The sequence below is a fragment of the Empidonax traillii genome, unplaced genomic scaffold (assembly GCF_003031625.1).
Source record: "Empidonax traillii isolate 1590-97213 ecotype Southwest subspecies unplaced genomic scaffold, ASM303162v1 scaffold282:size975252, whole genome shotgun sequence".
Taxonomy (NCBI): domain Eukaryota; kingdom Metazoa; phylum Chordata; class Aves; order Passeriformes; family Tyrannidae; genus Empidonax; species Empidonax traillii.
Genome location: NW_020955475.1, coordinates 625,927 through 644,416, shown reverse-complemented (window position 1 = coordinate 644,416; position 18,490 = coordinate 625,927). Strand labels below are relative to the sequence as shown.

At 37.6% G+C, this 18,490-nt stretch overlaps 1 protein-coding gene across 4 annotated transcripts in view; it reads right to left on the bottom strand.

Moving 5' to 3' along the window:
- Window positions 1-18,490, bottom strand: part of WWC3 (WWC family member 3) — a 94,321-nt gene that overhangs the window by 19,540 nt on the left and 56,291 nt on the right. For all 4 annotated transcript variants that reach the window (XM_027890257.1, XM_027890259.1, XM_027890255.1 and 1 more), the window contains 5 exons: window positions 17,672-17,821; window positions 16,065-16,138; window positions 6,762-7,004; window positions 3,555-3,644; window positions 1,853-2,427 (listed from right to left, as the gene is read on the bottom strand). In XM_027890257.1, the coding sequence (XP_027746058.1) occupies window positions 1,853-2,427; window positions 3,555-3,644; window positions 6,762-7,004; window positions 16,065-16,138; window positions 17,672-17,821 (1,132 nt within the window). The remainder of the gene's footprint in view (window positions 1-1,852; window positions 2,428-3,554; window positions 3,645-6,761; window positions 7,005-16,064; window positions 16,139-17,671; window positions 17,822-18,490) is intronic.

Here is an 18,490-nt window from a genome sequence, read left to right as displayed (position 1 = left end):
TACATAAGAGAAAAGTTGTAAACCCCAAAAACTAGGAACTGGACACCACAGCACTGACAGCAGATAGCACAGAGGTTTTCAGTGAAATGTGAAAACTGCAGAAATGTAACAGAGAAGGAAGAAAAGGAAAATCAACACAGGAACTTGACTCTCATCCTATATTGCTCCCTAGGCCCTCACACCAGGGTTCACTTCTAGGAAACATGTACAAGCTATAAATGAAGTACTTGGATATTTTCACTCACCACAATGGGTGAAGACATGCTGTGGTCTGATTTGAGGTTTAAAGAAAGCCTCAGAAAGCCTCTTCATGGCACTACTTTAAGCACAAGCTTACATGCTGGTCTCTGGAATTCTGTTTATTTTGGTTTGAAAGCTACAATATGGGCACTAGAAATGTTTACAACTAGTAAAAGTAAATTCTGCAGCAGTATCTTCTGGCAATGCTAGCTGCACTAAGGAAAGTAGGTGAGTCTAGACTCAAATACTGTTTGAACAATAGAGGCTTTTTAGCACAGTAGCAATGTTTTCTTTTTAAAAATAAAAAGCTGAAAGTTTTTCTGTAGATACTACCAATGTTCCTTCAAATTATCACTTCACAAATAGGAATTTGGTAGGATAAGATGATACATTCTCTGATTATATTTCACATTATTCCTGATGTCCTGAGTCCCAAATACAATATTTCACACAACTGCTAACACAGAATTTGGGATATAGAAATGAGACGGGAATCACAATCTTTAATATTAAAAATAAACTCTTAAAGCATTTCTCTACTGGTCTGATTTTATTAGAAAAACAAGCAAGTCAACACAAAAATGTTATCGTATTAACAGCATTTCTTCATTTTATTGGTTAAAACAGGAAAATAATGTCATGTGCCTGTATGTTCAGGTTTTTAATTTTGTTTCATTTTTTAAAATGTTTTCTGTTTCCTCTTTTGATCTCTCTAATTTATGTTTCTCAACTGCAGTGCCTCAGAAGCTTCTGCCAATGCAAGCTAAAGCAAGTCCATGAACTTCACAGTCAAGAAGGAAAACTCCATAATATGTGTGTTGTGGTAACTGCACACATCACTCCTCTGCCATCACAGAGCACAGGAGACAACCAGCCAAGCAGATACTTCTCACACACCCCTACAAAAGATGCTGGTTTGCTGATGATGAAGCACTCTACTCATGAGTACACGGTGCACTCCTGACAGCCATGCCACTGTAGGTTCTGCTCCTCTCACAGGACTTGGACAAGAGAACCTGATCTGGGGTGTGTACAAATTCACCATGGAGTCAGCCAGCCTGCAAGCACTGTCAGCAGAATCACCTCATGTTTTGTGTTTGGGTTTTTTTGTAAGGGGTGGTTGTTGGTTTCCTATCTCCCCTGCGTTTGTGTTGCTTTACATCATCAGAATAATGGCAACATGGGCACAACTAAGGGCCTCAGAAATAACTAACCCATGCTTTTTCTTACTAATACCTTACTGATTCTTTCCAATTCCTTGATACACTACACTCCAAAGAAAGTCTATATTCCTTTCCCTTTCTTCCACTCAATGCACCACTGTTTTGAGGTCTCTTCACAGGCATTTCTCTACTCTTTCAGGTACCTCTTTGCTCTAAATCTTAAGTTTGGGCTTGGGGTTTTTTTCTGTTTTTTGGTCAGTTTTTTTTAACAGTAAACAGCTAACATGTAATTTTTAACTGATGGTAGTAAAATAAGCAGTATTTTAGTCTATAGCAGTATTTGGTAATAATAGTAAAACTGAGGAACCACCTCTCCTGTGCTGGTATGCTTAGGTCTGTGTGACATTTTCTAGGATAATGTGATAAAACAATAATGTCCATAAACTCACCTCCACCAGTTTGGACAGCCGTCAGGTGTGGTCCCATTTCTCTCAGCCCTTCACTGTCCAGAGGGTAAGTGGATGCCTGAGATGAGCTCGTTCCTTGTGCATCATCGTCACCCAATGCTGTGGTCTGAGCCCTGAGCATTTCCAGGGCTCCTATGCCTGCCATCTCCTCAAAACCTTCAGACATCTGAGCCAACGGAGAGTCTCGAGACGCAGAGAGAAACGGGGTGTCCAGAGGCGAGCTTGGAGGGGACAATGACGACAAGGAGGACCGTGATGACAGGGACGCCAGGGACTGCGGGGTGTCCAGAGACCTCCGCTGCTTATTGAAATTCGAGTGTCCAATGGGATCAGCATACGGCACATCCTTTGTGAGGGACTCAAAGGGAATTATGTCAAAGCGCAAGTGTTGGCCATAGTCTGTAACGCTGTCTGACTTGTCGTACTGTGGAAGGCCATAGATGTCCGTAAAGCTGACTGAGCTGAGGGAGCCTCTGCTGGAGGCCAAGGATCCTCGACTGGAGGCCAGGGATCCCCTGCTGCTGCCAGAGGACATGGTGAGGGTGCTAGCTGACAGACTACAGCAGGCAAAGAAAGAGAAAAGAAAAAAGGCCCTTTCAAATATAATCAGAAAACACCAGTGCACACATAAAAACGTCAATCCGGATTACACAAGCAATTTTACATGTATTCAGTATGGTGACACGGAGAGATGATTTGGCATTTTAATGTCTAGGTTTGTGTCTCTTGCCCTGGTCTCAAGCACAATCAAGACTGAAATAGCACACGTGACAACCAAATCAAGGCCAAGTGCCTGAAGACAAACAGCCCAACAGGACAAGTCTACTCTTTCCTCCAAAATGTAAGCAGCTGTAATTTGGCAGAAAAGAGGCCAGAGTAGGCTCTGGATCAGCAGACTCAACGTAAAGCCAAGAAGGATACATTTCCATGATCCAGCTTGAATTTACATTAATGATTGGTCATAAACAATCCACAGAGAAGAACTGCAAAGGGCTTTGCAAAGTCAAACTGCTGTGTAAGCTTCACTCTTTCAGGTTTCTCCAGTGCAAAATAAAAAAAGAGTTTAGGATGAATCCCATTCCAGTTCCTCTTACTATTCACAGTTAAGGGAGAGACGAAGCAAGACACAGCAGGAACTGAGCTTTTGATGTTGGTGTGGTGTTGAGCTGAGGAATCCCCAAGAGTTGCATCTCAAGAGGCAGCTGAGTGTGAATATGCAAAACATTCTGGGCTTCTGTGTGGGTCTTAGCACATTCTCATATTTAAATGGCAAAATTTTGTCATCTCACCAGGGATCAAAAGCACCTCCTTTAGAGAAGGTATCAGAATATTAAAAACTCACAGAACTTAAAAGAATGCCATGTTTCTATCAGTAAAACTGTAACAGTATTACAACAGGTTTTAATGACTTATTTTCTGGAAAGGAGATAACATATAAAATTCCCAGATAAAATAAAAATTCATAGATACACTTAATAATGTAGCCCTAACAGCCATCACTAAAACTATTTTTAAAACTCCATCCAAATCATCACATTCCATAGACCAAAGTGTATAAATGTAGTAAAAAGTTAATTTACTTGGCACATATACACAGGAGAATAAAAAAGCAAACTTCATACATTATTAATATTCTTCTCTGCTGCAGTTAAACTTCAAAACTTGTTGGTTTTACATAACTTACCTTTTTAATTGGGAGTGTAAATATGAAGTTAAACGTGTAGCTTCTTCTAGTTGCATAAGCAAACAATTTCTCTTTTCCTGTAACAGTATCCTATAATTAAACAGATACATATGACTATTTTCTTCATCAAAGTAGTGTTCGAGCTTTCCAATTATGGAAAAATATCATTGCATTGAGTTTGGAATGTAAAAAAAAAAAAAATTAAATGAAAAGTTTTAATTTATGCTACTCATATGCAGCAATGGTAAATTCCAGCAAGAACACAAGAACCAAGGCTCCAGCAGAATTCCCACACAAGAAAAGTGATTGAGGCACAATGTAAGAGTAATTAAGTTGAAATGCATCATAGCAATTAGCAAGATCATATGAAGTCCTAGGTAAAAACATGAGACTCTACAATGCCAGTAAAATACTATGACTTTCCACTTTCTCAGGAAAAAAAATATTCCAAATAGCCCTACTATCCAAGCAAATTAGTATAAAACTTCAAAGATAAAAAGAAAATTTTTGTTAAGCATAACCATAAAAGTCAAACTTACGCTCTTATTCTAGGTGTTTCGGGTGCATTTATAAATCATCATATTTAAGCAGGCGATACAGCATTTTGAACACTATATTATGACAAAAATCTCACGCTGCAACTTATTTTTTGTCCTTTCTAAAAACAAGGAGCTGAATTACTCACTACTACTCCCACAACAAAAATGGAGTGTACCTTTAATGCTGTCAATCTCACACACCTATAGGGTATTTTAAATTCTGCATTTTGAGATTATTAGATCTCCAAATAATAGATTTTATCTACTGATTTATTCTTTTTATGGATCCAGAATTATATTCTTGGTGTTTTGTTTTTCCAAGCCCAGCCACTGAACTTCAAGCTAAAATCAGAGTAGTATTCTGCTTTAGGTTTCCATTTTTAGATTTCTGCTGTAGATTTCCATGTACAGGAAGATACTGCTCCAGCCTTGCATTCATAAATTGGCTAGAAATTTGGATTCTGACAGACAGTTTGGACAAAGCAGATCAACTTTTCTGAGTGTCTCAGACCTTCTTCAGCTGCAAAGACAGCTGAAGACAAGTTGAACTCAACATGTTAAAGTGCAGGATTAAAAAAAAAATTGGGGGAAAAGAAAACCAATAAAAAAGGAGTTCTCCTGGAGAAAAGAGCCGCATTAGTTTCAATAAACTTTGGATGGTTAAGATATGAAAAAAAGCATGTCTTTGTTAGCACTAGAAACATAAATCTCTCAGCCTCTTTGGCCCCCAACTTCATCAGTTCCTGTGCTGGCAAGGGGCTGTAGCGCTCCACTCCAGCACCTCCACAGCCCTCTGGGAAGGCTCCCTCCATCGCAACCACAGGGCAGGGGCTGCGCACCCGCACAGTGCAGTGCTGAGGCTTTTCAACTGCTGCTGTCAACCCAGACCAGGGTGGCCCAGTGGCCCAAGGAAGGCTGCAGCTCAGCTACACAAACTTACACGACACAGGCACTGCATGCAGGAACCAAAAGAAAAAGACAAATGGACACAAGAAACTTAAATGACTCGAAAGCTTGCAGGGGGAAGAAGCAGGGATATTCACATTACCTACTTCAAAAAACAAACTTGGGAACCGACACTCCACAATGATCAATGCTGCAAGGTAGGTACCTGTGCTAACGGGCAAGAAATGCCTCCAACTAAGGCTGTCAGTCAATTTTAGAAAAATCAACACTACAACAAAAAAAATACCCACCCCTCACCTCTGTCATACTGATTTTCAGTTTGTTTTCATCTGTCCATAACTCAGTGCCCTAAATACTCGGTAACAGAACAGAACTGATAATTATTTAAAAAAGAAAATTCTCTGCATTTCACTATTAGAAGAAAGCAGTAACAGAAAAGCAAAACTAGGAAGGTTTTTGGTTATTTCTAAAACAAACAAAACAAATCAATTAGGGCTACTAATAGTTAAGCTTTCCTCCAGTTTGTTATACAAAAATAGAGTGTCCGTCAATATTTTTCTAACTTCTACTCAACTTTTTGCTAGCATTTGAAACATCAAGTAGCACATTGGAACGCTGGTTTCCACAGCATGAACTACATGGAAAAATAGCTTGGTCTTCTTGCCAACATAGTATGAACTACCTAACATGAGAGCCCAAAACCAACAAATAAAACTTACTGCACTGCAGTGTAAAATGAACTCCCTTTTCTGTCAGTTTAAGCTGAAAAGCCAATGTAATGAAACAGCAAAAACTGCAAAATATATTACACTGACCTGTAGGCTGGCTGTGAATTTTCTATTTATTGCCTGAATTTACTATCTGAAGTAAGCCTGTTCAAAGGAACTGAAGTTGTCAGAATCTGTATATGGAAGGCACTTTCAAATATTTTTAAAGTGTCTTAATTGTGTAAATATTAACCTTTACACAGATCACATTAAACCTGGTTCACGTAGGTTTTCCTGAAGTGTCAAACATGAGGTTTCACCACTGTTTAAGAGAAGTAAGAACAAGTAGTTTCTCGCTTTCACTAGAAACAGTCTACAGTAAAAAGAGATTAAGAGGTTTTGTCCATTTCTTTGGCTACAGGAAAAACTGGGCAACTTCGAAATAAACACAGTGTTTCCATTAAGATGTTTTTTGTGTTGTTGATTTTACATATAACTTGATATTTAAGTTTTCAAGAATGACTTTGTTTACTGTGTTCTCTGAATGTCTGAGTTGGGATGTGCTCTCACTGCTAAGATTGCAAATGAAAAGGAAATGCTGTACATAAAAGGCAGCAAAAAGGTCATCATTTAACCCTCCTGTTATAAGGCAGAAACTACACATAGCAAAGGATCTTTGTTCTGTTGCTTTTAGAGATGAATATTACCCCACAGCAAATAACAGAAAAAATCTTTCACTATAGAAGAACTGTTATTCAGGTCTCTATTAGAAGACAGTATCACTTTTTCCAAGCATCTTTTAGGACTCTACTCTGATCTTGTCTTCCTGTTCAGACTCTTTAGACAAATGAAAAGAAAACTAACTAGTCAACCTCACTGCAACTCCACTTCAAGACAGAATTAAAGAGTATCAGTCAGGAGCAAACTCTTCTGAAACCTAACTATTCTAGTAACTATTTTTTTCTCCCTAAACCTAATGAAATTCCCTGCTCTTCCTTTTGAAACTACCAATATGGATCTTACAATAGATAAGAAAATTATTTAAGTTCCCAAACCTTTCAGTAGCCCCATGAGCAGACGTTGCTCGAGCCCGCTGAATTTCATCTTCCAAGCGTCTTTTTTCATCCTCCAATCGTGCAATGTCTTCTGGGGATCGCCTCTGCTGACTGATGAGCTGCAGCTCCTGAAGAAGAGCCTCCTTCTCTTTGATGAGCTGAAGACGGTCCCTGTCCGCTTCAGCCATTCCTGGCCAAGATTCATTATCTAGCAAAGCCAGCTGCTGTTGTATATTTGAAACTCTTTAAAAGAGAATAAATATATTTCAAAATGAAGAGGAGACAAAGACAAGTAAGAAGAAAATTATCAAAATGTGAAGCCTGTTGACTCCTGTGTCTTTTTTCTTCTAAATTTAAAAACAAGAAAATCTAGATGAGTTTGGAAGGATTATTTGTTTCCGGGTTTTGGGGTGCATTTTTTGGGAGTTTTGTTTGCTTGGTTTGGGTTTGGTTTTTTTTGTTGTTTTGTGCATTTTTAAAATAACTGCAAGTGTTCCTAAGTCTGTAGTTGTATAAGAACTACAGCGCATTTATCTATCACATGGATGTTATCTGACTTCAGAGTTTTCTCATTTTGTAATAAATCGATTAATATTTTACAGCTGAAGTTTGCTGACTGTAGAGCTAATGAAATTGAAGCTCCTTTCATTCCTCCTTCTTCTATGATCAGATCTCAAACTGGGATTTCAAAAGTGCAGTAAGAAGTTGAAGGGGCTGAAGGTGAGATGCTTAAAATGGTAACAGGTCCAGACATTCATGTCTCACCTAGTAGAGGATTGGTTCGAGGGGCTGAAAATATTAGGCTGTCCTAACTGACAACAAAACTTTAGGAATAAATATGCTGTTAATAAAATAGAAATATAGGTGTGGAAAAAAGATTTAATGGTTACAAAATACAGATGGCTCTATACAGACCTATCATAAAATCAAGCAACTAAGATAATAAAATGTTCTTCCTGTAGTATTCTTTATAGTCAAAAGTAATTTCCTCTATCTCAAGATGCTGAACTATTACATGACACAACAATTGTAAGATTACTTCCACAATTGACAGTTTAAGAAAACGTTCTTTTAAAAACAAATTTAAAACTCCTATCAATATTACAAAGAAGGGTAAAGCTAGACATGTTTCTTTTGGCAGAACTGAAAGGTATATAAGCATAAGAGGGAGAACACTTATTAATACATATTTTTGTTTATCTTACGATGACAATTTAGACACTTCAGAATGTTACAGTTAAAATTAAAAGCAAATAAGATAAAATCAGGCTTTCTGATCTTTGGACATTTGAAACTCAAGAACTGTACAACATTTATGCACTTTACATCTAAGTTTCATCTTCACTTTGAAATAGTAGCTTTCAAAAAAAGTTCAGTGCACCGTAAAAGATTACCCTTCAGCTAACTAGCTAAATAAATACAGGCACATTTAAGCCAGCCATAAAAGTGGGATATGGTTCATTCTTTTTGGTTAGTTTAAGCAATCTTTTTCCGAAACTACCTGGTAAGAAAATAACATTAATAATAAACAAAGCAAGGTAAAAGCACGTAACATGCCAGCAGAAGATCCACAGTGTGCTAAAATGTGATTCACAATAAAAGGAAAGGCATAAACCTGACAAAGGCAAGGTTTCTCCCTTCTGAAAATAAAAGCTCATGAAATGTTTATTTCATACTGACATCTGGAAAGTATCTGGCCATCTTATTACCTGGGGAAGGGAAATAAAGTATCAATATAAGTCATTTTGCAATGACTGCATTCATGTAGGAATATGAATTTTACTGTGATTCCCCCCCTTAGATTTCATTTACAGCAAGTAAAGAAATTGTGTTTTATGTTACATCTTAGTCTAAAGCAGAATATTTTATCAAGCCCTTCAATACCATTTCCTTCTCCTTGCATTAATAACCAACTTCCTGCCAATAGCCAGTGAAAGCACCATTGTGAATCAATACATACAGTCTACATATTTCATGCTTCAGCTATTGTGCATGAATTCCAGATGCAGTTTCCTGAAGAACACCTCACCCCATTGACCAAATGTCAGGGCCAGAAAGAACAAGCAGAGTCAGGAACCCACCCCTCCCCGGGCCGTTATGCTGTTAAAGATTCAGTAAACACTCCTGAAGGCATATACAGCTTGATTTTCAAGTGTTCAGTGCCAAATGGAATAATGGAGACTCCAGGTCCTTTCATCAGAATCACAGAATTCAGGTACAATTGAGTTATCACAGCTTGGCAAGCAAGTATGAATCAGATGAGCCCTGAGTATTTGAGTGACCGTGTTCATAAGCTTTTACACAGCTTGTGGACAAAAGAACGTGAGATTCATCTGGTGAGGTCTCTGCATTGTTTTACAAGACAGCTGAAGGACTGACCCTCTCCATTTTAACACAATTGTTTTGCTAGCTATTTTTACATTGCAGGGTGAGCTGGTTAAGAAGCTGAACACAGGGACAAACAAACACAAATGAAGGCAACAAGGAAGAGAGTAGTATGATCAGGGAAGAGGGGAAGGGGGAATTCCCCCTTTCAGCGCTACTGAACCAGTGAAGCCACTCATCTGTAGAGTAAAACACCACCCTCACTGAATACAAGAGGTTTTAATTTAGGCTCGAGCTTGCTGAGAGCACGTAACTCCCTTTGTGTATGACATTCCAGCCTAAAGATTGCTTTTTCCCCTCAATTTCTGTTATGGTGATGCTTTGAAAGTAGGAAGTTGTCATACAATAACTTAATTATACTGCTATTAAAGGGGAAAAAGTACTGCTGTGGACAAGGGTTTGTATCACTGAAGAGTTCCAAAATCTGATTAGGTATTTACTTTGATTCCCTTGACACTCTTAGCATTTCAGTTAGCTCTTCTTGTTTCTAGAGTTCTCCCTTTAAACAAAGAAAAAGCAGTCACAAAACATTACATAATGCAGGAATCTTGAAGCACCAATAAGCCAGTTTTCTGTAAACCTGTATTTCCTGCAAATGAACTGAAGTTTTGAGGCAATTCTGTTGCTTGCTTTCCACTGAGGACTCCCTCTGTATGGTAAGTTGTTCCAAAAAGCTACTAATGGTGAACTTTGAAGAGTTTATCTCCTTGGCTAGAAAACATCCTTAAGGCTTTTATGGTCTCACTCAAAACTAAGGAAAAATATCTGAGGAGTCATGTTCAGTTCCACTAAACCTTAATAAAATATCCTCTTATGCATGTTTCATAATTACAGTCTGTCTTCTTCAACACAGGCTTTTCTTCCCAATCACAACAAATGCATAAAAAGCATAAATTTCACTGTGCTAGTTTAGGCCAGATTTTATGCCCAGCCATTCTCACCACTGGCGTTACATGAGAGTGGCTCATTTTCATTTTCAAACTTAGTGCATATATTAACCTACATTAAACATCCACTTAAATAAATTAACGACTTGACATAGATGGCAATTTAAAGTGAAAAAAAATATTTAGGATCTATTATGAAGCCTCTTTCTCAAACACGTTTTCCTTCCTACTGAGTATTTTTTAGGATCCTACTTTTTAAGTACAGTCACTGTAAAAGAATGCTTTTATCTGGCCTAATGCCAGATACCGAGGTCCCTACTGATACAGCAATTTAACATATTCCTGGGGAAAAAACAGTTAATTTTGAGCCATCAACATTCCAGGCATTTTGCCCATTCCCATCCTTGCATAACAAGTGCTGAGGAGCTAGCATTCCACACTGGAGTAGGTGGTATCAAATGACTGGTTTCCTAGGTAGGCAGACCAACTTGCTGCTTATTTCAGTATTTAAAAATTTTCAATAGAGATGAACATAACAGCTCCTGGTTAAGCAGAAAAGCAGGAGGGGCACAGACGGGATGACAAAGGTTTAACTTGATGATCTTAAGCAAACACTGCTTTGAAACAGCACACTTGCCCTGAAAAGGCCATACAAGGTAGCTAGAATAATGCCTCGCCAGAGACAATGTAGACACAGCATGAGGGTGGAGATCTGTACAGTCAGTAGTTTACAACACAAACTACATCATGGGGGCAGAAAAGCATTTCCAGAATTTAATTAAATTTAATAGCATGTCTGAATCATTACAGATCTATAGAGCTCCCCCCAGATAAAAGAGGCAACCCCTTCTGCCATTGAAAATATCTGGGGAACCTTAAAGATTTTATTAGTTTCTAGAACCTCACATTCAAGGTTGCTATCTGAACCCAGCACTAACTAAATTATACTGCTGAGTTCAAGAGCTTCAGTATATTTATTAAATACGAGAAGTGAGTAAAAATCACTTTTTGTGAGATTAGTGATTTACAAGTACAATTAACCCCATATTAGACTATTACTCAGATTTTGAATAAGATAAGTGTCTTGTGGAGGGAAATGCCCTGAATCAATTCAAAGATACTAACTCATGCTCATAAAAGGGACAAATTATGGGTATCCTACAGTTGTCACTTCCTAACCTACAAGCTCTGGTCTTTCTAGCCTAAACAAGGTCTTCAAACTTACTTTGCGTGAATTTTTCAAGGAGAAAAAGAATCAACCAAGCAAACAAAAAATATCCCCTTACATTTAAATGCCTAGACTTTTGGGTGACATACCAGACCACTCTAGAGCTGAGGCCTTTGTTACCTGTGGAATGGGAAGACCGGCGGGGATAAAATAATGAAAAAATTCCACAGTTATAATTTGAAGGAGAATGGTGGCTATGATCACATAAATCAGCCCTGCTTACTCTTTTCCTTAGGCTTATAATTGGATCCAGTTCTCTGACACTTCAGGTAACAGGGAACTTCTCCCACGTACAACACCCAGAGGAGGTGGCTGTGGGACTGAAGACACATAATGAAGATTGTAAGAACTTGGTAATTTCTGGCATCTACTGACCCACTTCAGCATGGATTATGATTTATATCCAAAGAGGGGAAGGCTAAGGAAAGGGGAAAAAAGACATGGAAAGAACAAGAAGCCGGGGAACTCAGCCAAATGCTCACAAAATTTCTCCACCGTGTCTACTTTGGCTGTCCCAGCAACTATGTGCCACTGTGGCTTTGGCGGACAACACGAGTACACTCTGTAGAATATCCAGGTTTTCTGGCAGCCTGATCCATTCAATAACAACGAGCTCTTAAACTGGCTTAAGAAACTCATGACAACTTTAGAGTCCACTAGCATTTTGCAGATAAAACTTGGTAGTGAACTTCAGGAAAATTGCAAAAGCCTCCTAAAAACCAGTGGAGAGGAATCAGTATTCTTCTCCAATTCACAGGTGAGGCAGTATGATGAAAACTTTAAAGACAGTTCAAAAGCATGTCTCAGCTCCCTTTATAACCCAAAGAAAATGTTTTATGTTTAAAAATTTACACTGGGAGATTTAGGTTTGGCTGGGTCATGTATTTATGATATCAAACAAATTACTTCATCCTTAAATCAGATTTCCAGATTAGTTTAGTAGAATAAAGCATACAAATTCACTGAATTTCACTAGATATTAGGCTAGTTGCCTTGAAAACCCGCCTACACAAGATGAAGTTTAACAGGAAAATACTTGACTGTGCTATTGTATAAGTACTGGAATGTTGCTACCAATATCCAACCAACATATATTTTGTCAGTACAAGTTCAAACTGCACTGACACACTTCTGATTGTGCTAGTGCTTGTAAAAGCCCAGCTGGAATTTTACGTTTTAAAAAAGAAACAACAAGTTTGCAACAAACTATACTGAACAGAAAGAAGAAATATTCTTAAAGAGAATGGAGAAATATTAAGCATAGCTGATGAAAAGGCTTTTAAAAGGCTAAAATAAATCTCTTGACATCCAGTGTAAGCTCTATGAAATGAAATAAAAAGTAAGACCTTTGAATTCATATTTACAGAAGATACAAATAAATTACTGCTTTTTCACCCAAATTAGATAAGCTGGTTGAAGATGCCTGGATGTATTAGTTCATTAAAGTCAGCTACCACCAGACTAGACTATTAAAAAAAAAATAAAATAAAAAAAATCACAGTTAAAATTTGTGGTGCTTCTTATTGGAGGGATCATTTTTCATCTACCAATTAATACAATTCAAGGACATGTGGCACTGCAGCAATGACATTTCATGATCATTTGCTAATGTACTTCATGTAGTCATTATACTCAACTGCACAACTTAAAAGTTATCAAAGAAAAACAATTTGGTTTTGATTTCTCTTTCTATGAAACAGTCTATTCAGAAAAGTGCTCGAGGGGTACACTTTCCAGTGTGTAAATGCTTTCATGAGAGGTGGTCTCCCTGAAATAGCAACTGAAACTAAAAACAGTATTTACCCAGGCAGCTTGGGGCTGTCTGTTCAAAAAGACTGTCCTCCCTCCCTCCTGCTTCTCTGGAGGGCCACACTGACAGATCTGAGAGAAGAAATTTCATGGAAATAAGGTATAGTTTATTTAGAAATAATGGGGCGGGGGGAGAGCAGGGCAGAGAATAGTACAGAGCAGAAGCAATTGAGCCTCTCTTCAGCATGATTGGTGAGTTAAAAAGTAGAACTTGTACACCTCCTTCCAGAGCCTGGACCAGAAAACAGGGGAGAGGATCTCTTCGCCAGTGTGTTAGAGATGTCAGAACCCACAGCACAAAACATCTGAAATACCCATGGGAAAAATTAAATTGCAAATCATCCAACTTCCTTCCAGTGGGAAAGTGGAGTGGGGGAAGGGGGAAGCTATGTGAATGTCTTAATTTATTCAAAGGCCAAACCACTCAGTAGTTGGAGAGATTTTTGAAGAAGGAATTAAAATGAAATGATCTTTGATGAGGAAAGAGATATTTCACGAGCACAAGCCAACGTTTCTGCTATCACTGGGTCTCATCTCCTGAATTTCTCAAGATTCTTCATTCATAAATCCCAACAGTGCCTTTCCTTGCATAGACTCCATATACAGAGAACGTATTTTTATTTTTAGACTTCTTAGTACATATGGCATATATTCTGCTTTCATCTGGATGGATTCACAAGAGTGACTAAAACACAACATTGTCCCTCCGTTTGCGGGGCTTTTTGCCTACTTTCCTTTAAGGCAAAAGTTTTTCTCCAACAGTGCATTTTAAAAGTCTCCCATCAAAAGTTTGTCTACTGTACTTATTTGCTATACGTTTCCACACCCTACTTGACAAGAAAGTAGTCATAAATACTGCCTTGCTGTTGTGACATACTGTAGCATTTTAGTTTTCTACTCTGTAGATTTTAATCCATCACAGCACATTCCGTCACCCACACTGCGCAGTAACAGTAGATATTTCACCAGCCAAGGGAGAACGAACACAAAGATATTTAGTAGAGACAAAAGCTCTACAGAAATGCCAGTAAGCTAAGGGGAAGGAATGCATGATAAATGAAGAATGCAACCACAGAGATAACTGGTAGGGGCAATGAGCTTTGTGCAGTTCCACTCAAAAGCTGAAAGCTGATTACTTCCGTACAACACACTGGGCAGAATAAGGCTACTATTTTAAAGCAACTAACATGCTTTTGCTAAATAACAGACGACTGTCAGAGCTACTATCCCGGGACAGCAAATGCAATTACCATCCTCTAGTTGGAAGGTTAGTTACCCAGATTTTCTACACTTAATTAAGATCAAACCCCAGCTCACTTCTGATGTTCAGAAATACTGCATTCCATGCAGAAACAAATGTTCGGCATTTCCAGCTGAGAAATGCTTTGCTACAAAAAAAAAATATTAACCCAAAAAACACCAGCACCCCTCCCCCCCCCCCCCCCAAAAAATCACCACTCCATCTTTTCCCTGCAATAACACAGAAAATAGAATTTGGTTTGAAAAACACAACAAAAAGACATGTCAGAAAAGTGAACTAAAAACACTGTAATACAATCTTCACAGCATCAGTGGCTCTGCTAAACTAAACAGTGTAAAACTAAACTCTATCATTCTTCTTTCAGCAATTGTCATGAGTCCCTAAACTACCACTGGACTAGCAAGTGCTAAGTGTTAAGCCTATGACCAAATAGGACACTGACACGTTTATGTTTTGTTCTTTTTATCCCCAATTATTTAACCTTTGTTAGGTAATCGTCACCAGTATTCACATGCAGTATTTACAATGCAGACTTTCATTCAAGTTACAAATCCTGAAGATTTAGCTATGTTTATCTAACACGCTTGCACCAATTGAATTTTTTGAAGCCTGTATTGCGTTCAAATCTGGATAAATTTTCCAAGAACAACGAAATGGTGAACTGCCTATAAAGCTTCCAATTCCTGCCAAGACACATGACAGCATTACACATTCCTCCAAAGAAAAAGTCACCAATGATTTGGAAAAAAAGAGGTAGAAGCACTAAAGTTTTTTTAACCCTTGTTCTGAGAGATGCAAAAAAACTTGAAAAATAGACAACACTGAAAAGAAAAAAAAATTCTAACTTGATAAAAATTTAAAACTAAGGTAAAGTTGTCTATACAGAATCTTTTAAGTGTCAGTCAGTATCAATAACAGAATGTTCTATCAGCACAAATTAAAATAATCATAAGTGCATTAAATACTATGGTCGAGACATCAACTATACCCACATTTTTGTCCTGAATATGTGGCAAATAGTTCGAAACCAATGAAGTTCAACGAGGTTCCATTAAACTATACTAGTAGATAGTACTTTTAAAACAGCACTAAATAAGAAAAGACTACCTCTACAAACTCATGAAAAAACACTGCGAGACTGACTCCACAAGAGAAATCCTTATGATAAGCAACTAGATTGAATGACTTAGTGATTAATAATCTACTTCAATTAATACTTCTTTTTCACTTTTATAATTTTTTTTTAATCTCAACATTTATTTTTATATACCCTTTTGTTCAGCTCTGAACATCTTCACTTGTCTCACGTGAGATTCTGCATTCTTTCTTCACACTGGGTTCATTACTTCAGTACACTGAACTTAGAACACAAGTATGCAAAGCTTTGGATATACTGACAGACAAGGCTGGTAACTGTCAATTTAAAGACTGTTTATACTGAGGTTTGAGAAGGAGAGTGAAAGAACATAGAACAGTTTAACTGAACTACTACAGTTTTGTGTTTATACAAGTGTAGAACAGGGCTGACATTTAGCTTTATCTCTGCAAACAAATACAATAACCTTACAATAAAGTCTTATCTTTATTTAAAATTTTATTATCTGTGAATTACTCAGTGGTGAGCAAATTAGTCTTTCCAAAGATGTTTCAGCAGGAAAGCTGGTTCCAGCTCTACTTTGAAAATCTTAATCACAAGAGTAAATGTAAAACCCAATAAAGTTATCTTTAATTACCTTTTCTTGGCCTCTTCATATTGCCAGTTCAGTCTTACTTTGTCTACAAGTCTTGTTTTGTCATCAAACCCAAACTTGTACAGTTGAAAAGCAAGGTGAGGGGGGAAAAAAGAGAGGAACAAATAAAAATTTAAAAACACTCACCATAAAGGGATAAATTAGTCTCACTTACTGGACTCACCAAAAAAACCTCCATGCTTTAACTTGTAACATAATAAAAATCAATTTTATGCTTTAGAAATACAAAACTAATTTATGGCTAAAAGTACAGAAAATAAAAGAGCCCTTTCAATAAATTATGATCCTGGAAATCAAGAGTTAGCAAATTGAATCACTGACGAATGGTCAAAGCTTTTCAAATTTATCCAAGTCTAAAACACAAAAAGTGAAATATTTTACTACTTGATACAACTATTTTATGGATAGCTTAATTAGAAGCAATTCAGATTACATTCCCTGTATTGTGATGTGTTACCCAACACTTACAGCATTAGTATATTTCAAACATTAGTACAAAAAAATCACCTGATCATTGAAGCAGTTGTAGAATGAGCATTTATGTTACAACTCCTACTGTATACAGTTCTGTTTCTACAGCAATTTCATTCTTAAGGCATTAGTAGTTCCCTCCTCAGAAGTTTGTGTATGGTCTAAAAGTTAAAACCTAAGTCCCTATGCAAGTGCATTGCTACATCTCTGGAGCTCTCATGCAGCTGCTGGTTTTGTTCTCTTCATCATAACATGGGTAAAAAATCCACCTCTTTTCTACTCACATTTTACTACCAATAATTCAGGGGGAAATTAACATAAATATGTAATTTTATTTTCCTTTACAAAAAGCCTATATCTGATATACACAATTTTCAGACTATTCTTGTCTTGGACAGCGTTTAATGTGTGCTGTGAATGGGAAAAGGCTGCTATGTTCCTTTTGGCAATTCCTTTCAGATTTCAATAATCCCATTCACCACTCGTCTGAAAAATGAGACACCATCTACCTAACACTCAAAGACAGTCTAGCAGTAGCTAAGTTTTCTTGGATTCTTGAGAAGTCTATCTTCTTAAAAACACAAGATCTCCTTTGTAGGGACCCTCTGGAGACATCCAACTAAACAAGTCATCAAAGACATCAAAGTCAACAAAGACAACAGAGGATAAACGGGATGATAAGAGCCAATAATTGAGATGATTTCCAACCAAATGTGGATAACATCGAGACTGCAGTACTAACAAACTACAAACACGTTGTCTTCTTACTTTGGTGTCAGTCATCCACAGAAACAAATACTATTATACCATAGTGGTAATGTGGGACGTGCTCTGCTGGGCTGGCTGAGTCCAGGAGCTGATCTTACCTGTCACTGACCTGTGAACATGCCCCTACATCCCTGCGCCATGCTCAAGCAGCAGAACCACCAAGCCCACAGCTCAAACATTCTGGAACCAATAAGCAAATGCAACTTCCTCACCACCAATGTTGCTTTGTATTTTTCGTTCTGCTCCAGCCACCACCTCTTCAATTAAAACAGGAAATAACAATGTACCACTATAGTTCAAAACCAGCTAATTTTCTACAGCAAATGTTTCACACAGGAACACATACATACCTCTCCAGTGATGTCAGTCTGAGAACAAGCATCACAGTGTTGTTGAGGTAAACAGGAGTCACTGAGCGAACTAGAATTGTGCTGCAGATCCTGCAGAGAATCTGTAATACAACAGCTATTCCTGAATCCATCTGTTAACTTGGCCAGACTCTACAGGAAAAGAGATTTTTTTTAAATTAGAAAAAAATTTTTATAATACTTTTTAATAACAGAAAACAAAATTACGAAAACTTTATTTAAGAAATATGACCAGCAGCTTGCCCATAGAAGGACTATTTACAGAAAATAAAATTCATTGCAGTGTTACTAACATGCACAGGCTTTGCTTTGAAATAAACTTCCTCTTTTAAAAGATGCGTGTAGCAGTAAACAGATTTTAAATTATTTGTTTTAGACCTATGAATGCTTTATCTTCTGGATAGCTTGCAGTTCTTTAAATCTAGCAGCTGTCAACTTCACTTTAGCTGATAGCAAGACAAATGTGATTCACCTGCCCTTCTCTCATCTTCTTCACAGGTTACATTCCTTAGCTACTACTGTTATCACATCCAACTTGATGAATACCTTGTATTGATTGTACTTTTATGACAGCTGATTTTACCCTTGTGCTCTCTTACCCAAGGTTCACATAGTTAAGAGATATTTTGCACATTGGGTTAAGCAAGGGACATCGCTGAAATGTCTAGACAATGACACAAACTGTCAGGGTAAAGCAGAGACTCAAGCAGTCTTTAAGGGCAAAGGGGAATACAACAGAATCACACAAAATCCTAAAAATAACTTTTCTGACAATATAAGCTTGGTTGACAGGCTCTTAAA